The 26,355-nt window shown below is 41.7% G+C and overlaps 1 protein-coding gene across 1 annotated transcript in view; it reads left to right on the top strand.

The window, feature by feature from the left end:
• The first annotated feature begins 1,229 nt into the window (after window positions 1-1,229).
• Window positions 1,230-26,355, top strand: part of TSPAN5 (tetraspanin 5) — an 85,943-nt gene continuing 60,817 nt past the window's right edge. The window contains exon 1 of the mRNA XM_076336789.1: window positions 1,230-1,375. Coding sequence (XP_076192904.1) covers window positions 1,295-1,375 — 81 coding nt within the window. The 5' untranslated portion in view covers window positions 1,230-1,294. The remainder of the gene's footprint in view (window positions 1,376-26,355) is intronic.

Genomic DNA, 26,355 nt, shown 5'->3' with positions numbered 1-26,355 from the left:
AGGTGATCTGAAGGCACCCATTCAGAATAACCTCCACAGTACAATTATGGTCTTGCTCCTCATTACCGCAGCCAACCTAGAACCACGCTGCTCTCCTGGCTTTTCTCCCCGTGCATCCTATGGAGTGCAGTCTTCCGTTCCCTCACACCAGCCAGGCCGTGTTATTCCTCGCTGCCCCGGCCGGCCTGGGTCATCCCCCAGCTGTCGGAGGGAGGGAGGGAGCCCCCCAGGCTGGCACCTCTGGGTTTTGTGCAACACCACGGCTTGGGCAACCCGCCGGAGACTTTGCCGAGGAGCTGTCGCAGGAAGAAAGAATGGAAGAAACCTCGACTTTGACTTACAAACCCGTAACGAAGAGGCAGGCTCGTTGAATACCGTTACTCCTCACGGGCACCCAACATAAAACGAACTGCATTTTATCTCAGCGCTGACAGGTGCGGCCCCTAACACCCACCCCGCCGGCGGGGGTTACGTAACTGAGGCGGCAGCAGCAGCCACCAGGCCGCCCCCCGCCCGCGCCGCCGCAGACAAAGGCCGGCGGGCACAGCCCCCCTGCATCAGCCCCCACGGGAGCCACCTCATGGCCGCCCCTTTCACCAGCCGCCCCCCCAACCCCGGGCCGCGCACCCCGCCGCTGGGGCACGCCACGGCAGAGAGGGGGAGGCCGAGGAGGGGGCGCCGCAGAGCCGCCCCCGCCACGCCCCTAGGGCGCCTCGGGCCGGCGGCCGCGCAGTTGGATTGGCGGGGCGCGACGCCAATCACGCCGCCGGGGCGACCAGTGGCGCGCTTTTCCCCGCCCCCCCTCCCACGGGGCGGGGCGCTGCGCGCGCGGCGGCCGTTGCCGCTGCGGGGGCGGGGGGGGGAGGGAGGGAGCGTAGTGCGAGAGGGCTCGGGGCAGCTCGCGGCTCCGGCAGGGCAGCGCCGCGCCGGGCTGTGGCGGCGGCGGCGAGCCCCGCGCCTCTGCCCGGGCGCCTCCCGGCGGCCGCCCCTCTCCTTCTCTCTCCCCCCCTCCCGCTGCGAGTAGCCGGGAGCTCCTCCATGCGGGAGAAGAGGAGGAGGAGGTGGGAGCTGCTCGCCGGCCATCCCCGGCGCCCGGCAAGTCGGAGTCGACCCGCCGCCGCGCCGCTCTTGCCGCATCTCCCCACGGCGCGCAGCCGGTGCTGAGCCCTGCCCGCCGCGCCGCCCCCAGCCCCCCTCCTCCTAGACCTTCCCCCCCCCCCTTTTTTTTTTTCATTTTCCCCTCTCTTTGGTTCTCACCCTGGCTGCGAGCAAAGTGTCTTCATGAGCGCAGAGGATGTCCGGGAAGCACTACAAGGGGCCTGAAGTCAGTTGTTGCATCAAATATTTCATCTTCGGCTTCAATGTCATCTTCTGGGTAAGTGGGCCGGTTGCACGGCGCTTCGTGTCTTCCTCTGCCCTCTTCTCCTCCTCCTCCTCCCCCGCCGCCGCTCCCGGGCTGGGCACGGCTAGAAACGAAAACTGAGGGACGTGTAAAAGCGGAGCCCGGGGTCGTGCGTGACAGTTGGGCGCGAGGCCGGCGGTTGGGGGTTTGAATGGGGCTTGCCGGGGGGGTGGTGGGGCGCGCGAGGCCGGGGGTGCCGCCGTCTCAGCCTCCCCGCTGTAGCCGCCTCCTGCCTGCCCACTCCCGGCTCCGGGTAGCCCTTTCCCGGGCAAGTCGGCGTGCTGCATTCCTGCACCTTCGGAGGCTGCTGATTCCTCTTCCCTTCCGGCCCTCCTAATTGCTTTTGTTGTAGGTGCGAAGAGGGTTTCTTGCCCCCCCCCCCCCCTTTTTTTTTTCCCTTTTTTCTTCCTCCCTCCTTCCTTCCCCCTCGTCTGCTTTGTGGTGGGGGAGGGAGCAGCTAGACACCCAGGCCTGGAGAACGAATTGATCTGCATGTTTTCATGCTGATACCCCTGTTAAGTAAAAATAATAAAAAAATCACAGCTCAAGTTGTCTCAACAGTGCTGTTTAAGGCAATGATTACACAATGACGAGGTTGTGTATGGCACGGGTTTATTATGATTAGCTATTACCACGTAGTAGTAGCAGCAGCAATAATAGGATGGAGGAGGGAGGAAACAGTATTCCCACCCATCCCTAAAGTGCAAGCCCATGGGAGGCTTGGTTGGGCATTTGCAGGGAGGGATTCCTTTCCTGGCTGTGCTGCTTGATCTGACTGCACAGTATCTTGTTGCACCATTCTAGCACTGGCTATAGAGTAGGCAGAACTGTACAGTGAAGGGTAACCTGCATATAATAGTATTTCTAGCATCTTCTCAATGTGTTGGGTTTGAAAGAGAAGCAGCTGATTTTGGATGTACATGCCAAATTTCGTAACCACAGAGGGAGGGGGTAAGCATTGTCACACACACGTAAATGATGAGGTTTTACCACTGCATAGAACGTTAAAGTTGGGTGAAGGCTCTTACACGTACAATCCCCCTCTTTTCATGAGATATTCCATTTAGCAATGAGAAACATGCACAAACCCAGGCAGGGTGAGTGTGTTTTTGAGGGCTCTGAAGGCAAGTTGAGTGCATATTTGGTATAGTGGCTTCTTTGGACTAGAAAGGTGAATTGGGGGGAAAAAAACACCTTGAAGTTTTATGGATGAGGGTGGGGAAGAATAGAGGAGAGAAACCTTCTAACCAATCCTGAGCTTGTGGTTATCGCCTTGGTGAGAATAGAGGAGGGTGGTTATGTGGCTAGCAGGTATTCATAGCTAACCTCGTGTCTGTGTTCCTGGAAAGTAAAGATGCCTGAAGAGGATGTTTTGGAAGGATGGGGGTTCTGATTAATTACACTTTTATAGTGAAATACCTTTCCTTAATCAAGAAAGTAAGCTGTTAGAGTGAAGTGGACTGCAGTTTTATGTCAATGTTTACTTGGCCTTAGACCGACCTGTGGAGATGAGTGGTTGCAAGCTTTGTAGTATTCTGACCCTACAGTAGCTGTTTTTATTGTACTATTTGCTCAGTTTTTAGTGGTTGAGTTTGCCACGGTTCTTTTCACTTGTCTGTTTTTTAATTTTGAGTCCCCTGGGCATATGTTGCTGTGAACACAGATGTTTTTCAGCAGGGAAGAGAGTGGTGTAAGGAACACTTGTGTGCCATGTCCTTGTACTATGTCCTGGTTTTGGCTGGGATAGAGTTAATTTTCTTCCTAGTAGCTGGTATAGTGCAGTGTGTTATCAACATTATTCTCATGCTAAATCCAAAATGCAGCACAGAGATTATGGTGAAATATACATAAATGTGTTATCTTGCTCCTACAGGCACTGCCAGTCTATAAGAAGCTATATACCCTGTAATTCCTTCATCTTATTCTCTGAAGGTTAATGTGCAGATGGTGCAAGTGGGGAAGCGGTTTCTTTTAGGTATTTTGTGGCTAGTCGTTTTCTTATTCCTGTGTTGTTGAGGCTGATGCAGCATAGCTTTTGCATGATGACAGATGTTCCTCTGTTGTAACTGAATGGGTTAAAGGATATCTCACTAGGCCACGCGGCTTTGTACTGCTGGAATGCTAATCTGAAGACCTGAGTATATCGCCCACTCTGCCATTTGCTTGATGTGTGGCCCTTGCTTACGGATTTCCCCTTTTGCAAAATGCTAATTGTCTCATTTGTGTCCTTGGCTAAACTTCTTGAAATCCACAGAGACAAAACACTTTATAAGAGTTTAGTCATTTCTTTAGAATGTTGTAATCTCTTTATGAGGAAACCTGCATTTATTACCATGTCTCTCATGATTTCAAGTGAAAACATAGGCAGTTACTCTTGTAGAATACATTTTAATATTGTTTTTACTGAATTAATAGGAAACCCTTCAATAGTCTATCATGAAACTGGGCCAGAAAAGCTGTAAATGAAAATTGCAAGTTCGGTTGGCTGTTCACGGAAAGTGATAATAAAAAATAGCCACTAATGTAGTCGTTGTAAATAGATTGAAATGATGAAGAGGTCATCGTATTAACCCCATGACACTCTCCAGGGATCTCGTGAATGTGGAGATATGTAGAACACCTTTGTTAAAACTTCTACCTGAGCATTATTATATAGTGGTTTTAACACAACCTTTTAAAATTTTAATGTAAACAAAGGGGAAAATACTCTCTATTCTGCATCATAAAACAATGGACTAAAAATAAAGAGAACTGAATTGGAAGAGTAATGGTTTTAACAAGAAAATTGTCAGTGCCTTGAACAGTGGAGTATTATAGATCTGCTGAAATGATGTGGGGAATGATTGTGCGTGCTACTTAAACTGAAGATCTTACAAAAAATCAGAGGCTTTATATGCCACAGAATATCGGCAAAATAAATTATCAGACCTTTTTGTCAATTTTTTGGTTTTGTGCTGGTCTGTTATTTCTTTCCTTAAAAATCATGACCGAATTATTAGAATAATGAATATGGGAAAGTTGCATTCTAATGCTGTACATGTAACTAAAGGTGACCGTATGCTCTTCAGGAGATAGTTCTCAGTCTTGTACCACTGCAGATAACGTGTTCTTGTCTAACTATGTGTTTCATACTCTTGTAGAAGACAATATTATCCGCTGAGTCTATGCATAACTAATGTTCTAGGTATATTTGCAAGCTCAATTTTTTTTGAAATTCAGTATTAAAGTTGGTAAATATGCTGGAAGTGTTTGTTCAGAAAAACTTATTTTATGAGATCATAATGCTCTCATGGAAGAGGAAAGCTCGTTTGGCACTCGCCGAAGTAAGATTTAGGAACTGAGACCAAATGGGCACAAATACATGTAAATCAAAAGTTAGCACTCAATATTATGCTTCCCTTTCCATTGCTCAGCTGCCATTCTTCTGCTGGTCGTTCATTAGTGCACACACCCGGGCTTTAACTTGACTAGCATAATGCCTGTGTGAAAGCACCACATTATGTTTGCTACCTTTCTAGGCTGGTGGAATAGACAGTGCTTTTTTATGAGCCTTTATGTCTTTGTGGAGGTAAACCATAATGTAATCTGATTTAGATGAGAGCTGCAGCCATAATATAAGGTAACAGAAAACTTTTTTCTGTAGTTAAAAAAAGCAAACAAACAATGCCTCCTCCCCGCCTTCCCCCTTAGACTTCCATGTAGAATGGTGTCAAAGGTGCAATGCAAAAAGTAAAAGTAGGCCACCCTACTTCTCAAAAGGCAAGAACCATTTCCCCTTCTTTCCCCTTCTACTTTTGCAAGACAATTTTAAGCTGACTTTTAGCTCTAAGAACTATTTTAAATTGCTCTCTGTTCTTTATTATATATATAATAAATATATATAAAATATATATTTTATATATATATAAAAATAAACATATATACTTGATGGAAACTGTGGATATATACTATTGTTTAATGCTGAATTTCAATCCTCACTTGGTTCCACTGACCCTAGCCTAATCAGAAAGATGTATAGAAAGTATTGACACCTCAGACAGAAACCTTTGCTTTATCTGATAATTCACTGTAAGTTGTGAGATATGCTGCGATTATGGTAAATCAGCGTATTACAAGTCATAATTTGTGTTTTAATTTGCTTGGCATCTGCTGGTTTTGATGGCTACCATATGGGAATCTAAATAGTCTTCTGAATTACAGGAAGATAGTGGAAAGAAAACTGTGTAAGGTTATGTGTGTTACGGGAAAAGTGTTGGAAAAGTGCACTGACCTTTAAGGGACAACAAATAGACTGTTTATTAAATTTTGTACATTGTTGATAGTTTGTTTTCAAAGGGGCAGAAGATCATTTTCTGATGTGAGTTCATGTTCAGATATCCACAAGGAAGTTTTGGTCATGTAATTTTCTCTTGCCACAGTGATTAAAAAATATAAAAATCAATGTGAAGCTTGTTCCATGCAATCTTCAAATGCATTCTGTAGCATTTGATCTTTAAAAAATTGCACTGGGAGGATGCCCTTGCAGTGGAAGTAGAAGCATTCTGTTCATTCTCCCCCCACCCCCTTTTATGATAAAATGATTTTTTTTTTTAAATTTCTTAGTAGCACAGATAACTTGGAGAGCATTTCACAAGTGGTCTTGCCAGAAACAGAACAATGGCGAGAACAGAACTTGTCTTGGGAAAATACACAACTGTTTCGTAATAGTGCAAGGCGGTGATGTACACATTGATGAAATAGATGCATTGTTGTGAGCCTGGGATTCCTGAATTCCTCAGTGTCTCTTTCAGCAGATGTAGCCCCAGTCTTTTAAATGCATATAAAAATATAGTAATTCTGCTGGCTCTCCAGGTGACTTGCTTCAGATTTGTAGAGGTCATTCTTGGAGGAAAAATTTTTCTTGCCCTGCCTTCTCTTGTGTAACTTTGTGGCAGGGTGTATTATTGGTTATACAAAAAGAAATAGATGAGGAACATGGATGAAGCTGTTTCCTTTCTCCTAAGTATTTGTTTTGCCAAAAGTAGGTGCTTGTAAGTATGTTACTGTTTTAAGCTATTTGATGTTTCTAGTTTATAAAAGCTTGAAGAAGCATAAGGGCACAAGAACTAGGAAAACTAGTTATGATTAATTGTGCGACTTCTCATGTTTGATGTCAACATACTTCAAGTGTATATTATTGGAATTATCAAATGCAGCTTACATACTTTTCTTCTGTGTTAGAGATTAATTTGCTAAATGTATTTATCAGTCCCTGACCTTGATTGAATTGTCATAGTAAGTTTTACCTGGTGGCACATCTATCTCAAAGTATGAAGAGTTAATTTTGAATCTTTAGTGTCCCAATCAGAGAAAAGCTGATGCATGTGAATGGCACCCAGAGCACAGGCAGCCCCAACAGAATACTTCTGTAAGTGAAAGATTTTATGAATATTTGTATGTGCGAAAACAAGTTATCATTGGTCCTAGTCCTATCCCTCTTGTTGCATGTTGGTAATGTTTTCTTACTGAAGGCAAGAGATCCATGTTCTATAACATTGAATTTGAAGGTAGACATACTATCTTAATTCAGTAAGATAGTCTTTTCATGATAAACTCTTTGGTGTATTTATTGTGTATGTACATATTCAACTACAGTGTATGATGTAATAGGCACACAGGGAAAGCAAGCATGAGCTATACTGGGGAAGAAAGGCTTTTTTTCCAAATGGGAACCCAGAAAATATGTGTTTTTGGAAAAAAAAAAAAATTACTTGTATCAGGTAGTGCCGTAGATGTGGGGTAATTTTCAAATGGAAAATGTGGGGGAGAAGGTTGTTTGGTTTGTGTGATGGTGGTGGTTTTTTGTTTGGTTTTTTTGTGTGTGTGTGTGTGGAGTGGAAAGAAGAAAAATGTAAAGAACTTCTCTGTCCTCTCCAGTGGACAGGAGTTTGAAAGTATGTTTGTAATCTGTTCTTAAAGAACACTCTCTAAGACCTAGTACCATAGATTACAATAATCCTGAAGTACTTCTTAGCAAACTTTAATTTATTCTTTATTCCTTAAACTCTCTAAGACACAATAGTTAATGATTAGTAGAGCATAAGACACTTGGGCTTACAGTTAGTGAAACAACACTTCTTTTTCCTTTGAGCCCCTACAAATAGACTTCTTGTTGAAAATGCATTATAAACTGGTTTTGGCACCAGGGCTACTATAAGTTACACATTTGGAGCAAGAAGCTGATGTCTTGTTAAATGCTCAGTCTAAGTACTTCAACAGTTTATACTCCATTAACCAAGGGCAGTAACCTGTGAAGATTTGCTATAAGCGTTTAGAATATAATGTTTTCCTTCCAATTAAAACTCGTGGTGAGAGAGAATTTTTTTGACCCAAAGAAATCAGACCTAATTCTGCCAGTTAGGGAATTCCAATCTTAAACTATAGTGCTGTAGGATAGAATCAGCCTTCATACTTTGCTTTGCCTTAAATATGCAGCAAGTTTCTCAAATATATGGCTAGTAGCCTGTCAACAGGACGGTAATTGTTTTATTGACGTAGGCAGGAGCAAGGAGCTGAACAGTTCATGAAGTAACCCAGCTCTGTTAGTGATGACCCAGAAGTCACTGTCAGCATTAACCATTAAAGTGCCTTCCAGTATGGTAATTGTTTTAACCCTTCTAAATATCTGACATTTTAATTAGCTAGCATTTTATAGTGACTTTGTACTCTTGTACCAGTTTCTATCTTTTTTTCCCATTAAAAATCAGCAAATATTGATGCAATGCAATAAAGAAAGAATTAAAAAAACCTTATCTTTTTTTACTAATGTACTGAATTGCATTCCACTACAGTTTTACAGTGCAAAATCCAGGAGAACATAGATTATTCTTTACTGGTTTGAGGCCTAATTTGTTTCTCTTCCATTGTACTATTGTGTGAGTTTGGAAAACATCCCATTTTTTGTGATTGTGCTGCTGCTCCTGCCAAAAAATATCCTCCCTCAAGGATCACAGTGGGTATAGATTTCCACTGATTTCAGCAGGACTTTGTACAGGTATAAGGGTTGCTATGAGTGGATGTCAGTGTTGGCACAGTGCTCTGTGTAGCTGCTTCTGTAACGTACACAAAGATCTAGAGCAGTCCAGCCTTCCCCTTACACTGGCATTTAAAAATGTCACTAACATACTGAGGCTTGCAGTCAGGGGTGCTTGATTTGGTATCAAACTCTGACTCAGTGTGATCTCATATAACCTCCAGATGGCCTGATTTGCGGAGATGCTAAAAACAGTCAGATCCTACTCCTTTAGCTGTATAAAATAAATGAGGCAAATCATAGAATTGTAGAAACATAGAATCACTGAGGTTGGAAAGACCTCTAAGATCATCGAGTCCAACCGTCAACCCAACACCACTACCCACTAAACCATGTCCCTAAGTGCCTCATCTACACGTCTTTTAAATACCTCCAGGGATGGGGACTCCACCACTTCCCTGGGCAGCCTGTTCCAATGTTTCACTACTCCTTCAGTAAAGAAATTTTTCCTCACGTCCAATCTAAACCTCCCCTGGCGCAACTTGAGGCCATTTCCTCTCGTCCTATCGCTAGTTACTTGGGAGAGGAGACCAACACCCACCTCGCTACAACCTCCTTTCAGGTAGTTGTAGAGCGCGATGAGGTCTCCCCTGAGCCTCCCTTTCTCCAGGCTAAACAACCCCAGTTCCCTCAGCTGCCCCTCATAAGACTTGTTCTCCAGACCCCTCACCAGCCTCGTTGCCCTTCTCTGGACACGCTCCAGCACCTCGACGTCCTTCTTGTAGTGAGGGGCCCAAAACTGAACACAGTATTCGAGGTGCAGCCTCACCAGGGCCGAGTACAGGGGCACGATCACTTCCCTCCTCCTGCTGGCCACACTATTTCTGATACAGGCCAGGATAAATGGCAGTAGTGGTATTATTTATCTTAATGTGCATCAATCTCCACATCAGATTCTTCAGCTAATGTTTCAACTTTCCAGTCGCTTTCCTCTGGATAGCATTTAGAATAAGTATTTCAGCACACACAGAGGATCTTATGAATGAGCTGTCAATTTCCACAGAACTGGGAAAAATCAATATGCCTCTTCCAGGCCTTGAAAATCCCTCTGCTCCTAGTGAAGGCTCCATTACATCAAATAACATTGAAAATCATTTCAAGCAAAGTTCCTGATGTGTGGTGATGGAAGATTTTTTTTTTTCTTTTTGCAACAAGGCAAATACATATTATGAAAACAGTTTGTATACCTATTCCATACGTGTTGCCATCTGGTTTTCTCAACAGCAAAACTTCTTATGGAAAAATCGAAGTATTGTAAGAACTTCTGCCTAAATATGTTCTCTTTCTTCTCAATAGGCAAGTAAAATTATTTCTAAAAGTGTTTGGTGCTTCTTTGTAGTATTGTATTCGAAGAAAGAATTAAAAGGAGACTAGATGCCTTTAGATATATGAAATATTTTGGGTTCATGGAGTCTTCTGTTTTGTTTTCCTGAATATAATGATAATGAGTTAAAACCTGAGTATGTCTACTGTCATATCTCCAGTAAGCTACTGTTACAGGCTAATGAGTATGATATGACACTGCAAGGATGCTTGCAATAATTCAGCCTACTGGGTGTTTCCTAGCATTAGTAGCTTACATTTAATGAGAGTCCAGCTTAATTTACTTTGATTTAGGGGCAAATCTTCCATGACGCGGAACACTGTCAGGACTTTCTTTCTCTCTGTCAAGAGGGCAGACTCCCTCAACTGAGCTCTGATGCCCCAAGCAAAGATGCAGCAGCACCGTGTGGGGTGTCACCCCTAGCAGATCCACCTGGTATCTGTCATTTTGTCAGAGCCTGCATCACAGGTTCTCCCTGTTGGACACCTTTGCTTTATGTATCTGTGCACAGGGTGTATATTTACCTTTCTGAGGCTAGGTTCTCTGTGCTTCCCTCTCACTGAATTGCATCTCTTCTGCTGCGTTCTGTTTTCCAGCCAGCTGTGATTAAAAAGAGCCTGAAAAGGGGTTCCCTTTATGTGCTGTAAATGGTTTATATATAAAAGCAGAGACACTGAGGAAAAAAGTTCACAGATAATGTATGGCTGTCATGGTTTAACCCCAGTCGACAACTAAGCACCACACAGCCGCTTGCTCACTCCCCTCACAGTGGGATGGGGGAGAAAATAGGAAGCGTAAAAGTGAGAACTTGTGGGTTGAGATAAAGACAGTTTAATAGGTAAAGCAAAAGCCGCGCACGCAAGCAAAGCAAAACAAGGAATTCATTCACTCCTTCCCATCGGCAGGCAGGTGTTCAGCCATCTCCAGGAAAGCAGGGCTCCATCATGCGTAACGGTTACTTGGGAAGACAAACGCCATCACTCCAAACATCCCCCCTTCCTTCTTCTCCCAGCTTTATATGCTGAGCATGTCGTCATATGGTATGGAATATCCCTTTGGTCAGTTGGGGTCAGCTGTCCTGGCTGTGCCCCCTCCCAGCTTCTTGTGCACCCCCAGCCTGCTCGCTGGTGGGGTGGGGTGAGAAGCAGAAAAGGCCTTGGCTCTGTAAGCCCTGCTCAGCAATAGCTAAAACATCTCTGTATGATCAACACTGTTTTCAGCACAAATCCAAAACGTAGCCCTGTACTAGCTACTATGGAAAAAATTAACTCTACCCCAGCCAAAACCAGCACAATGGCAAAGGTTTTGTTGCTCCATGCCGTGCTTTAATTAACTGTGTCACCTTGTGGAAGAATTCTCTCTTAAGTTTGTCTTTGCAATGCCACATGATTAGAGTGTCTCAGACTGGAGAACAGAATTTGGAAAAGGTGACGATTCAAAACATTGGGTTCTACCAGCTAATGAGGAAGAGGGTCGGCAAGTATCCTGGGCCACTCTCAGCTGGGAGTGTACCGGGGTGTTATATTATGCACAAAGCAAGGGTTTCAGATTTTTAATTTTTGCCACTGAAATATAAAAACAGAAGGGTTTCCTTTTCCATGTGGGTAAAAGATAGCATTTCGTAGAAGTTGTCTTCCTGACTGCCAGTTTATGTGGGTATATGTCTAAAGGAATATGTGAGAGTTCAGTCAGTCCAACAATAATTAAATATATAATTAAAATAATTAAAAAAAGAGGAAAAAATTTTAAAATTAGAAGCCCTGTTTTCCAAGGAGTTATGTAATTCATTTCTAGTTGAAAATTCAGCCATACGACTTATGTGAAGGCTATAAAAATATGTATATATAAATACAAAAATATGTGTGATTGCCGTTAATAAATAACTAAGATCTACTTTTTAATCAATATTGCTTGATATCACAAACATCCTCTTGTTTCTTTCTCTTTCTGTGGGCATCCAGGGGGATGTGCAGTCTTGCTGCTTTCCTAATAGTCTAACTCAATTTTTTTTCCTCTCCGAATGACTGGGAGGACCTGTTTGCATAGCAGGGCCACTTCCTGCCTTGGTTATGGGAGTGGTTTCATGACTGGTTTTGGTGTGTTGCCTTGCAAATTCTGGTGTCAAAATGAGAACAGGGGGCTGCAAATGGCTGCAGAACTGAATATGTTAGTACAGCTTCGGTGGACTGATCTCAGTCAGATCTGGTAACTGACTGCTAACTCCCTCATCTGGGTCAATTTCTACTGACTTGCAGTTTGGCTGCAAGACTGAAGTGTGGGAAGATGGTAGGACTGCCTCCTTTCCCTGTGTAGATCAACTTAAAGTGATTGTGCAAGTGCAGCCTGTTTCAACTCTAGGTAAAGTGGTTTTGGACTGTGGAGTACACAGAGGCATCAGACATGATGCTGTATTAATAATTAGCTCAGTCTAGTGAGGACTATTATGTGCAACTTGGGATGCTCCTCCAGTGCACTTTGATCTTCTCTATTTTAGTAAGATTTTACGGTTGTTATCTGTTTTCTCATGATTGCTCAGTGATGTTGGAGAAAGAAAGAGCAGTGATAGTCTACCAAGTTTATTGTAATGTGAACTTAATTTGAACTTAAGTTTAGGTGGACAGCTCCATCATCTACCTCTCTGGTTTCTTTTCCTTCCCTTAAATGTTATTCCAAACACCACGCCACTCCCTGTAATAAGGTACTTCATTGGAGTGGCCTGCTGGAAGGGGTGGCAAATGATCTCTGAAGAGAGTTCATCATGATTATCCATTCCCAAGTAGTATCTTTTTTGATGGGTTTGTTGCAAACGAAGGTTAGTATTCATTTACTGTTGGAAATACATTTATATATTTTATATGTATATATACACATTCATAGTTTATATATATGTGTATATAGAATAATGCTGTTTAAAAAAAAAAAAAAAAAATTAATTCCTGACTTGCTGGAGCAGAAGTTCATTGACTTATGTGCCTAAAAGCAGGACTTGAAGAGACTGGAAACCCATCTAACTGCTGTTAAATGGAAAGAAGGCCTTTTTGCACTGATCTTTCTCTGGCTGTATTCCATTGTTTTGCTGCTGCTGGGAGCTCTGGCATGGTCACCAGTAGTGCTCCCACTTCAGCTATGCGGGGCTGAGTGTGGTTTAAAAAAGTTGCTTTCTTTTACATGTAAGCAGTCTCCTTCCTCTTACAAGATGTCCTGTTAATTTGAACATAGGCAAAACCGCTGCCTTGGTGGTCTAAAGGTTTGTAGTGGCATCTGAATCAATGTTTTATTCTGCAGGATCTTTTCCATGCAAGTAACCAGTGTGTTTGACTCAAGAACACAAGCCAGTTACATTTTTACATGGTTTACATCCTTGCTGGCCTCTGCTCTTCTTCATTTTTTGTAAACCACTCTTATACCTGTGGGAGAGGGAGTAGCTCCTGAGCAGACGCAGTTAATAGCTTTGCATATTAAAGAAAACCAATACCAGTCTTGATGAGACTGATACTGAAGGGTTCCTGCCACTGTAGCAGGTGAATGACTTGTGGCTCCCATCTGGCTAGTTTTTTCTTCTGTTGGAGGTACTCTCCTATGCCCCATAGATTCAGGACCCTATCAGCTGTTCTGCAGAGCTGCTAACTTCTGACAGAAGCAAAAGGACAGCTGTGGGCAACAGTAGCTTTTGCCTTCAACTTTCCCCATCCCAGAACTTTGTGCATGGGTGGGATTTCCAGTGAACTTGCTATAATCCAGTATTTCATATATTATTTTAAATGTCATGCCTAATAAATGACAGCGATGATATACTCAACTCCACTGTTACTTGCAGCTTTCTTGTCAATAGCAGCTGATTACTGCCTGGATAAATTATCGTGCCTCTTGTAAATACCTGGTTCTTGGTGGTTTTGCCCTCCTTTCAGTTTGTGCTCTACTCCAGCTTGCAGAGGCTATTCTCTCTGTTCCGTTCTCCAAGGTAGCCCTTTTTGTGTCTCGCTATGTGTCTGTGCCTGTTCTTACTCCTGTCACCTGGAATTGAAAGCTCAGCTGGGTTCTGTGCTCTTAGCCCACAGGAGCCCCTGCATGGTCACTGCTGTGCTCTGAGAGGGCTTTCTACAGGGGCCACCAGTCCACAGGAGAATGGGAAGGAGAAGTAAAAAAAACAGCACTGGCTTTTTTTGTACCATTTCATAAGGCACTTGTTCCTACTTTACAAACTTTTTCCATAATCATGTGCCTTTTTTCAGTGTAATGTGCAAGCATCTCCTTTTGAAACAGCAAGCCTCCGTGTTGGCGCAAGACCTTCCAAAGTTGATGTGTCAAACTATAAGGCTGATGAATATCAAAACTGTACACACAACTCTGGTGCTGATGTAAAGAATTTCACATTTTAGCTTCATAAACAATTGCTGCAGGACTGAGCCGTGTGGAATCAGATGAGGTGGAATGGATGGGGCTATGGTAGAGACTGGCATGGTCAGCAAAGACTTGAGGGATGCGCTGTGTCTCCTGTTTGAACCACATGGAAGGCTTGTTGCTCTTGAAGCACAGGGTCTTAGTGATGTTACTTGAGGCTGGAGTATAGGACTGAAATTAAGAGGCTGGTGGTTGTTGCTGCTATATTAATTAGAAGCATACTGTAAAATCTGAAGTATTTTAAGTTGAGAGTTGGTGGGACTCCTTTTTTGTATCTTTGGAGACCTATCAGAACTTCAGTGAGTACTATTTAGAATCATAGAAATAGTACTCACTGAAGTTCTGATAGGTCTTTGTTTAAATCTCCTTAGTGTACTAGGGTCAGATTTTCATTTACTCTAAAAGGCTACCTTGCTCCAATCTGCCACTGTAATATGTCCTTGAAATGACTGCAGATGACATTTATAGAGCAAGGGAGAACAATTTTGGTGTAGCTGTGTTGTCAAATTGTTTGTGTGAGCAGGATTAGACTCCTAGCTTGAAGAGTTTGAAGGCCTTTATAAGTTGGAAGGATGGACTTTGTCTGCATTGTGGGGTGGGATTGGACTTCTGTATAAATGGTGGAGAGAAGAGAAACCTGTAACTTCTCACAGAAAGAGCAGGAGTGGAATACACCACTTATTCATGAAGCAGAAGGTGTTGAGAATGTAATCTTCTGAAAGTGAGAAGCTAGTCATATTTTGTCTGAATAAAACCTGCCTTGTTTTCTATTCTGTCTCCATGTTGCCTTCGGGGTAAATATTTTTCTGCAGTTGTTATCAAAGTGCCTCTTTGGGAGCTCTCTTGTCATTATTTCACTCTGTTTTGTTAATAGAACTTTAGTTTAAAAACTCTCTAGCTTGAAAAAAACAAACACAAAAAGGCAAACCAAAACAAACATGTACATAAAGACGTTTCAGAATTCACAGAAAACAAACTGTGGATCAATTATTAAGTGCCTTCCCTCTCCCTCATCCACTTCCTGATGTAGTATTAATTTTGAATGAGCCCCCTGCATAGCTTGCCTTCATCCACTTAGGATTTAGGGCACAAAGGCTTTCAGCACCGTAAATGCTTGGGCCCTTGTTACAGGCCTCTGCATAAGAGCAGCTCCTGTTGACTTCAATGGGAATCACTTGGTGGCAGCTGCATAATTGGTTTTCAAGCAATGTCTTTTTTAAAAAAAAAAAAAAGGGGTGGTGATGATGGGAAAGCCCAAAGAGGTCCCCCAAACAAAACACTGAAAAGACTTTCAAAAGAGCTAGAGCAATTACTTCAGTTGCCTAAGGAGCTAAGAGCTGACAAAAAGGGTGATAAACTAGGCTAACCAAAAAACTCTGCCAGAGAACGGTAGAGCCTGTCAGGCAGTGTTTCTGCTAGTTTGTGGCTCAGAGTAAGCATCCTGTCTGACCATTTTGATCCTTTAAATGAAAACTTCCCCTCGATAATAGGAGCTATATGTGACTGATGCTTGTAGCATTGAGAGAATTTAGCTGTCGAAGCACACAGGGTTCATCCACAGCAGGCAATTGTGACTGTTCTCTCTAGTTGTAGAGTAGTGGTGTGCTTGTTTGAAATAGCCTACAGAAATCACTGTTAAGTGATATTTCAGCACGTGTAAAGCTATGTGCCTTGCCACCGGTCTGGGCAGCAAGCTGGTCACTACTGTCGTTTTTTATAACTAGCGATGCATAGTACTGTATTGAATACTGAGTCCTGCTTTTGCCAGGCACGTACATAATAGCAGCAACTTAATGATAAATCTGTGTCTGATGGAGCTACTAATGCTCATCTGTTAAGTACCACTACTTATGTGGTCTACCATTACCCACATAAGAAATCACCACACTTTATTAATGGCTTCTGAACTTTAACAACATCTTGGGCTAAAGATAATGGCTTCTGTGTGAAATACATTCCATTACTGCTAATGGTGTCTTATTGAGTAAGCTAGTGTGGCAGATAAAAGAATTTCTGTAAACAAAGCATAAAAGAAGCTATGTATATAAATCAAGCCTGAAAATCATTTTATACCTGAATGGAAGCTGAACATCTCAGTCTGGTTTTGTTTATGCTTTGGTGATTGATAGAGAAAAGGTAAAAACAGTCTGTCTAAATGCAGAACTTGATGAATATTGCATCTATTTTCTACTGTTAGATTGTTCCAGCAGTTTGTGGTAACGCACTAGGAGTAGGTAGTTATAGTCTGTGCTAATACCAATGGTTTCAATACTATTAAAAGTAAATAGCAAAAACCACCTTTCCTTTTGCCTTTAAGGAAGGCTTTAAAGAAATGTAAAACTGATTCTTATTGATGGCTTTTAAAAAAAAAAAAAAAGCAAGATTAACATTCCCTGGTTTTAGACTCATCATACCACCAAGGGAGATGAAGAACTTCTTTGAGCTATTGCACTGAATCCTTAATCTGCTAGATTGTCATGTACCTTCAAATGCAACATTAACCTACAGAGCCAAAGATTGCTCCAACGTTTTGGAGGAGATGTGCTGAGCCTTGCCTTTTGGCTAGATTCAGTGCAAGGGAGTTCCCTAAGGGAAAGAATCCTGCTCTCTTTTTTTTCTCTAGTGTGTGAAGAAACAATATAACAATGCACCTACAACTCTATTAAACAAGTTGAAGATAAGTTTTAATGTTAAGGAATTGAAAAACTGTTTCTTTGAAGATTGTGTAGTCTCGATTTCTGGTAACTTTGTGTGTGTTGACAACTTTTAAATACCTAGAACGCTTTTTTTATATTAATGGACTGTGTTCTGTATGGTGTGAAAAATGTGATTAAAAAGGCATCTTTTTCAATATTCTTTAATTTCCGGCTGGGGTCCCATGCAATTCAAAGGTAGCTTGGAGGTTTGATGGTTTTGCCTAAGAGGGCATTTCAAGATGGTATCTTTGCCAGCAAAACCAGCTTAAAGCAGTTTGTGTGCCAGTGTGCAGCATAAGATACAGCTTAATAAACCAACTGAGGGGCTGGTGAAGAGTGACGTGGGAGGAAAATGACTCCACTCGGGTGACGATGTGACCGGGGGAACTCAGTAGACTATTTTTCTACTGAAACACCTAAATGGTTTAAGTGCCTTGAGTTAAAGCTGTGTGGTTTTCTGAGTGCTGTCCCATGTCGAACACCAACCCTGCAATTAATATTTGGCATAATTAGTCATTTCTGTGGACAGACCAAATCTGAAAAAAACACTGTAGACTGAACAATGTATTGTCCCTTGGAAATATTTCATCTTAATTAGCTCTTAAGTCTGTGGATGTGTTGTTGTTTCCCTATTGTTTTCAAGGTCTAATACCTTTGATCAATGCCAGGCTGAGTTAGGAAAGCTTAAGTAGTGAAAGGTATGTTGAAATCTGTAGAGCTGCAGTTACTACAGAAGTTATGGAAACTAAACCATTGATAAAGATATCTGGTATGACCCAGTATGAGTTTGCTTGGAGCGGTGTTTCTACTGTACTTTACTGAAGGGTGGTAAAGGCGTGCTCTTTTCTTTCTCCCTTGAGCTTTGGGGTGAATGTGTAAGTGTCTAATGAAAATTCTTCTTTCTGACTTAACCTGAGATAATGCCAGCAGTTTGGACTTCATGGTCTCTGTGAACTGTTATGAAATTTCAAAATGAGTTCTCAGTGTTCAGAAGAAGAATAGGGTGAGGTTATGAAATTGTTGTTTGTGAAATGTTCATAACAAACTATAATCATCAGTAAAGAAACTGAGAACAAAAGGAGTAATACTCTAAGTTTCAAAGTGAGTATTGGAAGCAATTTTGTGAGCTTTATTAAAGGTGGCTCTGAAATTTTCAAGAAATTATGTTACTTTAATAAGAATATATAGAAGAATTAAAACATTCATTTAAATTCAGATAGTTACACTAATAAATCAATATTTTGCCTTTAATAAGGGCCATTTTGCATTTAAAATAAAAGGGAGCGTTCTTGGATTTGGATACAATGCAAGAATGAAAACTGGCACAGGGCTGGACAGAAAGTTGTTTTAAAACTTTTATGGGTGATGTGCTATGCAGTGTTCTAGCCAAGCTCCCCTTCTCTCTCTGACATCTAACGTTACATTTGGGTTGAAGCATTTCCTGATATAGAAAGGAACTAGAATAACGCAGCACTGTCAAGGCAGTCCTCAAAGAACCTTTTTTGAAATGCAACAAAGAGAACATACCAGTGATCATACTGGACCAGACAAAAGGTCCATTTAAGGTAAATATCCTTAGAACAGTGGCCAATGGTAGGCAGCTGTTGAAAAGTGTAAGAACAAGGCAGGTAGATAGTGGTAATTCTTAGGGAATATGCTCTGAATCCTCAGCCTTTCAGAGTCAGAATTAGGATCTTTGTACTTAGTATCCCTAGATGGATTTTTCATTGTGAATTTGTCTGGTTGGTCCTTGAATCTCTAACTTTCTGAACTACGTGACATCCAGTTGTAAGTTGTACCTTTTCCCTATTAGTTTTGGCTTACTTTTGGGAGAGGTGGAGTTCCAACAGGCATGTAATAAAGCATTCTGCAGCTTGGAGTCAATTAACTTTCATGTTCACCTGCTTAGCTTCTCTGAAACCACAATGAAAATCCTGCATCTGAAGAATGTAGTTTGAAACACCTTTTCTCTGTTCCCCACCATACCCTGCCCCGACTTTTCTGCACAATACTATTAAGGAAACAAATTTTAGATACCTTCCTTTTCAGTAGTTCAGGTGGTTGAATTACAAATGTTGGAGGCATGTAAAGTCAAGTAAGTATACCAGTCCAAGGCAACTACAGCTGGATGTCACAGGCAAAAAAAGCTTGCTGCCAGGAAGAGGGAGCTATAAGTTTCCAGATGGTGTCCTAGTTGGGTCTTTACACGGCTCCCCCAATTATAATGAATTAACCATTTTCAGCCCAGGCCATGTTTAACAGCAAGGTACGTAGTTGGTAGTTTTTATGTAGGATTGCAATTGCCCACAGTTCTGTCCTTTTTCATTCTCTCTTCCTCTTGCCTTCCAAAAGGGAGAAACAAGCAAGCCTACACCCCCAAATTCTTATTTAATTCTGCCATTGGTTACGGTGGATCCTTATTCAGTAATAAAATAGTATATGAGGGATGAAAATTCTGTGATGGGCAGGTGAATCTGAAGGGTGTTCTCAGACAGGAACTAGATTATTCCTCCCTTTGATTACTGTTTTAGAAGACTCTAGTAGTTAGCTTTGATATCAAAGCTCAAATGTAGTGCTTATCCATTATTTTGGAAGGAAAGGTGGAAAGTTCCTTGCTCATCTGGGCCCTGAGAAGGTCTGTAAGCAAGTCTGTGGCTTTTGGGGAGTGCTCCCTAGGCTGTCTCTGAAGCACAGACCAATGTTGTGCTAAGAGTATGATCTTGAGCGGTTGCATAACATAAGTCAGTGGCCAGACAGTACAGTGGAGTCATCAGTGCTGTATAAGCAGGACATCCCTAAATCCCTAAGGTTGTATTGTAGCCCAAGCAACTTCTTGGGCTCAAAGCAAATTCTTTAATCAAGACAAATTTATAGAAGTCATCTTAACGTTATACCACAGCGTCTGACATCTGATAAATAAAATGTGAGATTTTTCTTGTTTACTTGCATAATAGTCATGGGAAGGGAGGAAGAACCTAAGTGGCATGGATGACTACTACTATTTACTGGCTGACATAGAGAAGACAAGAGGTAGGCATGATAGCAACATAACCTGAAGGTATGATTCTGGACAAAAAATATCAGATCCTTTAAAGCTAGCTGACTGTGCGGAGGCAGAGGGTACACTTCAGATTTAAGCTGGTTTACTAGGCTTGGCAGGGGGGCGGGGGGAGCTTACAGAGTTCTAAGACTTTTTGTTTTACTAAGAAATAATAAACAAGTGCTTCTGAATGCCTTTTTAAGTCCTTGTTCCCAGGGCCCAGGTCCATGATCTGATCCCATTGGGAATTGGATTTCCAGGTAAACAACTTCTTAGTCTAAATTCCTGTTGCTATAGGAAATCTTAAAAAATAATAATAACAAAAAAAAGTATAGGCCTGAGAAAACAGTTTGGTAGCTGTTCATCCCGAGATCTGTTTTATTTGCTGCATGGGGATCTATTCTAAAAGTACTTCAATGAAAACTTGGACAATGGAACAAAACACTTTAAGGCTTAACATTTAAAGGCGTGTTATTTTGTTTAGTTGATAGTTTTGGTTTTCTTAAGTTTTTGGGTATCTGGCTTTGTGTTTTTTGGGGGGGTTTATTTTTGTTTTGTTATATATATGTAAATTAATCGGATTAATTCATGTTTTCTTGGCAGCAGCAAAGAGTTGTTCCCTCTCTGCCCCCTGCCTTTGGTGCTTGCTATATAACTGTGTTCTGTGTTGTGCCCCGATCTTCGATAGGATAGATTCTGCTGAATGAGAAACAAACCCACCCTGCAAACTGGATTTAATGCTTTAGACTAGGTATAATCCCAAAGGTGTAATTGCTAGAAAATGTGGTTCCTACTGGCATTAATAAAATCCAGTGTGAGCCGTGTATGTTAAGATGTTTATTTTTTATATATCTACAGGTATGCTTGTCTGTGTATGTATTCCCCCCCCAGTTCTGTTTTTCCATTTCTGCTCCATACCAGTACTGCTGAGGCACGTTGAAGAGGACAGCTTTTGCTCTTGCCAACCAGAATCTGTTTTTGCAGTGAGGGGTCCCTGCTGGGGAAATCTTTTCCTGCTATCTTTCTTCTCTCCGCAGGGTAGCAGGCGTAAGGACCGCTCTCCTGTCTGCTCTGCTGACAGCCATGCGTTCTCTGCTCTCACGGAGCAGCTGCTGCTCCTCAGCCTGAGAGAGCATAAATTAAAATACAAAGGTCTCCTGTGGCCACTCTTGGCTGACATTGCAATGGCAGATCAGACCTTCCTACATCATCTTCACTTGACTTTCTTCTTTTTCTCAAGAATTTCCTCTGCATTTGTATCAGTCACAGTCTTTTACCACTGGGCTGAATAGGAGCAGCAGTCCAGTCACTCCAAATGTTTTATGTACTTGAGTGACTGGAGCAGTTTGTGGAGAAAAGAATTAGCAATGTGGGTTTCATCAGAAGCTCAAGTCTTTTTCCTTTTTATACTGCCTGGAATAGAGGGACTATTTTTGTGCTTTTTGTGGCTGCTGAAGATACAGGGCTAATTCCTGTTCTCGACTCCCCGTGAAGGCAGGCAGAGTGTTAGAAACAGCAGAACCATTGTGTTACCACTGTGTGTGTATGACTGAGGGCACAGCAGTGAGCGGAGTGTTTTCTCTGATGGGTTTTTATTTTCTTGAAGCCTGGTGTTTTACAATGTTCATATAGGGGGTCTTTAACTCCCAGAGGGCAGAGAGGGAGCTACTTGGTGGTGGGATGGGATGCAACAAAATTGGCTGTGTAGATTTCCTGACCTAACTGTGTATATGTGTGTTTGGGGGCATTGTTTTGTTTTTACCCTGTGATGTAGCAGATGTTCTTTGGCTCAGTGTGCTTATATAAGAGGCCATTTCCTTGTAGGTGATATGTGATGATGATGATTATTACTATTAATCTTTTTATTAAAGTAACTATGCTGACCTCTTCTCTGCTTTTTCCTGCTCTAGGCCCCACAGGCTGATTTAGCTTATATTGGGTACGAGCATTTGGCTCATGCCAATGGTGTTCAATGTTCTTCTGTAAGGGCGACTACTCACATCTTTGCTAGTCCTCTTATCTCTCTCACCTATTTCAGCCAGAGCCTGAATTCCAACATCTTTGTGGAAAAAAATTAAACTGATTAATATTTTGTTTGTGTTTGTTGGTTTTCTTTAATCCTCCTTGAAATGTCTTTTTTCTTTTCTTTTTTTTTTTTTTTTCCCCTCCCATGGAATGGAAAAATCCTTGTTAAACTTGCATCTGCTTGTGTTGTAGCTCCTGTCATGATGGATTTTTCTTCAGGGCATTGTCAGAATTGGAAGGCAGGCCTAAGGAAAATAATTTCAGTAAATAGTTCATCTTTAGTCCCTGAAAATCATGCAAGACATGAGAAACTGTTCCTTTGTATTTCCATTTATGTACTTGTCACCTAGTCCTCAATACAGGGTTAATCTAGTCCTCTATTTATCTGATCCACTGCTCTCTAGATCATGGATATGGAGGTTCTCCATGATTTGTGCAATAACTCAATGGTTTCTCTTTAATGTAGATATGTTTTGGCTTCAAATGCAAGCCTCCACATCAATGCAACCTGATTTAATCAGATTGCCTCTTGGAAAATAGTTAAAAAAACATAATTTGAGTGTGAATTTATTGATACCTCTGTATGTGAATTTCATATCCTCTTTTAATTTTCAGGAGAGCACATTAAGCCATGAAGGCTTTTCCAGCCATTTCATTTTCTTTCTTCAAAACTGAAGTCTTTTCAAGTTGAGTGGACTCTTTCCCCCGCAATCCTCTCCTGGCATGTAATTGTGAGCTTTAAGTTCTGACTGGGTCATTTGGGGCATTTAGTAAAAATATTGGTCTGATTATCTGCACCTTCTGAGTGGGTTCTGAAGGGAACAGTCTCGACAACATTTTTTCAGAGCTCTTTTGTTAATGAAGCTAAGTGTGGCCATCAAATTATTTTTTTTGTAAAGAGTTATTTAGACCTTAGCTGGACAAGGATAGACTTCAAGCACTTAGAGTCTTACTTGAAATCAGTGGCACTGCCTTTGTGTACAGGGTCCTAATTTACAAAGGCTTAGTTTAGAGGAAAGAGAATTTGATAAAACTTTCAAAAATAGTGTAAGCTGTGGCCGTCATCAAAAGTGGCTTTGTACTGATGGAGGCTAATGAATTTCTCATTGCTAATACAGCACACTGAAGTCCATATTGAATGTTAATCAGAGATTTCTAAATCATGTGAGTGCTCTTTGAAAACTTGCCCTGTTTTTAAATTTTTCCTTAAAAGTATCATAGTAATTACGGAAATTGTATAAACATATAGTAATGTTTGGAAATACATGGGACCAACCATGGAATTGCTGTTCTGTCTACCAATTGGACTTAAGAACAAAATGCCATTACTACCTTCGTAATCAGATTTATTTTAATGTCTTTGAACGAAATACCTCTGGAATCAACTGCTGAGTGCTTTAACTGCTTCCTTGCTGCTTAATGAAACAGTGGCCTGCTAATAGGGTAGCTGCTTCTTGGAGCGTGTTGTGTTTTTTTTTTTTTTCCTCCCTGTATATTAGGTATCTGGAACATCTTCAGTAATGCCTGATGCAGAGCGTGCAGTAATGAGATGCAGGAGGAGCAGGGTTAATGTCCCCATGTCTTTAATCACAGTTTTCATGTGTGGTGCTTTTAATGGCAGATAGACAGGATCAAAAGGTCCCCTTCTTTAGACTTGACAGGTGAACATTCTTCCAAGACCAGTGGGAAAAATGTTCCTTTCCCCCCCACCCCTTTCGGTGAACTGTCTTACTAATTTAAAAAACAAAACAAAAAAAGCCTACCCTGAAAAAAAAGTTCTTTCGCAGTACCTTCTTTAGCCTTTAACTTTTAATGAATGATTACTCTTACAGCATATTTCACTTATTAACGGTAATTGAAATTTATATTCAATAACCGTTGGTCAAATAGAATTATCCTACTGTTAGGTTAGGTGAGGAGGACTATAATGGGACTGGTGACACCTTGCCCACAGGGGGAGCGGGAGGATTCACTAACGGGATCTGAATTGTGTTCAGGATCAAGCTGTTGCTGTGTTTCTTTGTCTAATTCCCCAAGTCTGGAAGCAATGAACAAATGCCAGTGGTAATTCAAATAACTCTCCTGAATGAATACATAGGCTAGCCCATTTTGCCATACTTAATAATATTCTGCGTTGTGAAAACCTAAAAATAAAACATGCCTAAGCTTAGAACCTTTTTATCCACAGTTGTGTTACATTAAAATGTCTTGATTTATATAATTGACTTTATAGTTTTGGAGAGAGGGAAGTAGCAGGACAGGGACTTGCTCATGCTGCTCCTTTTACCATGCTGATTAGACAACTGAAAGCTACCTTGGTTGTGGGGCAGGAGGACAACATTGTGCAAGTAAACTGTTACACGAAAGCAAACATGCACACGTGGTGAAAAATGTATGTGTGTGTTTTCTTCAGTAAATTTAGTGCTCGTACAGGTGCCAGATGAATAGTCCTGTAAGCTGGCATCCTGTATTTCCATGTCACATACAGCAGGATGAGTGGGAAAGCAAGTGTCCACGCAGCGTCCCTGCTGAGGAGCAGCGGCAGGGTACTTCTGTAGCCATGGGTAGCTCTTTCCTGGTACCCCAACCCCAGCTGGTACAAACAATAGCAGGTCTGTGATGTGAACTTGCCAACTGGTGCTTGGATTGAGTAAGTTGATCTTTCTTTGTTAGCTGCTCTTCTGGAGACTTGCTGTTGTAACAGCGTGTTGACTCTTCCTTTTTTTTTTTTTTTTTTTTAAAAACAGTAAACCTTCTCCATGGAGAGAATGAGAAGTATTCTGTGCACTGATTTGCAACTTGTGGTGATGTGAAGGAATGTAAAGTTCTGCTTAATTCTGATCAGCCCAAGAATATTTTGGTAGAAAGAGTCCAGGGTGTGGTGAGATATCCACAAAGGTTGCTGAGGACTGGTAAATTTAATTGCAGCAGTTGCACCATTCCTGTCAGCTGATGGTGCTCACTTCTTTTTTGGTTCTGAAATTGTATCATCCTTGAATGCATTTTTGTCAACCGCTGTTGCTTGACTTTGTTGTGGGTTCAGAAGATCGGCTTTTGTGTAAAGCTCCTCCCTGTCCTTCCCTGGCTGATTAAATAAATAACATTTCCCTGAACTTTTGGCATACCTTTGTTTGTGTTATCCTTTAAAGGTGAGGAAGAGGACTGAGCAGCATATCTGCATCCTCTTCCTATTTAATACCATAACTAACAAAACAGATGTCAAGAGTTCATGAGGGCACCTTTGATGTTCGTGCTAGTCTCTTCTGCAGGCTAGAAAATCAGCAAACAGGAACAGTACCTGAAGTACTTGGTAGACTGTAATTGCCTACTGTCACACTGTGATTTGCAAAGGCTGTAGAAGCAATATAAATAGCATTTTTTTTTTCTTCCAGGCAATAGTTTTTCCACCCTCAGTTATGACCAGCACACTTTTGTTACAGCTCCCTGTCTAAGACGAGCTGAAGAGACTCTTTTAGCAGTAGCTCAGTGTCAGAGAGGGAGTGCGTAGCTACAGTGTAGAATTCATTATTCTGTGAACTGATACTGGTATGATTCAGCTGACAGTTTTTAAACTTGCTGGCATGGCCCTTTCACAACATAATATGCTTTGTTCATTTAATACTGTGCTAGGTGATTGCCATGCTTTCAAACAGGCTAATCATGAGATTTTGATTTTTGTGACACTTGGTTTGGGTTGACTGCACTAGCCTATGTTTCCTGTGGGTACTAGTGCAGGTGCTGTAATAATATAAATAATTGTGCTTCTCCTTCTGATGAAGCATATTCTTGAAATGTCATTCCAAGTGTAATAATGAAGAGCAAGTTACTAACAATATTCTGTTGTGCTTGTGCAGCTTGGTTTTCTTCTCTAAGAATTACCTGGAAGCAAGTGGGAATTGGGAGGCTTTTAAAGAAAGAATGGGGCATGCAACTGTTGGGTTTTTGGTTGTGGGGGTTTTTTTGTTTGTTTGTTTTTGTTTTGAGACTGACCTGCTCACCCTTCCCTGGACCCTCTCCACTTTTGCATGGGAGCTTGGGAAACAACTGCTGATACATTACCTTCAGGACATTGAAAAGTATTATTCAAAAGGGTAATTTGCTTTGTTCTTTTCCCTCTACTTCCTAGTGTAGTGAGGCTTGGTCTGGTCTGTGTGTTAGGCAAATTACTCTAAGACTGGAGCTCTCTTATGGGCTATAGACAAGCACAGTGGAAACTTGCCTAGAACTTGGTAAGGTTTGGGACTGGAATAATAGGCTTTGGTTTGGTGTGACTTGCAGTTGGCAATGCTTTGCTCAGAATTCGGTACGCTATGCAGAGAGCTGGCTAGTTAGAATACACTTGCATAAAGAATATTTTTTTTGGCATTAAAACAACATGTATTTTAATGCTGTAAA

This window comes from Aptenodytes patagonicus, chromosome 4, assembly GCF_965638725.1.
Source record: "Aptenodytes patagonicus chromosome 4, bAptPat1.pri.cur, whole genome shotgun sequence".
NCBI lineage: Eukaryota > Metazoa > Chordata > Aves > Sphenisciformes > Spheniscidae > Aptenodytes > Aptenodytes patagonicus.
Note: the sequence above shows the minus strand (reverse complement) of the source record. Positions and strands in the feature narration are given on the sequence as shown.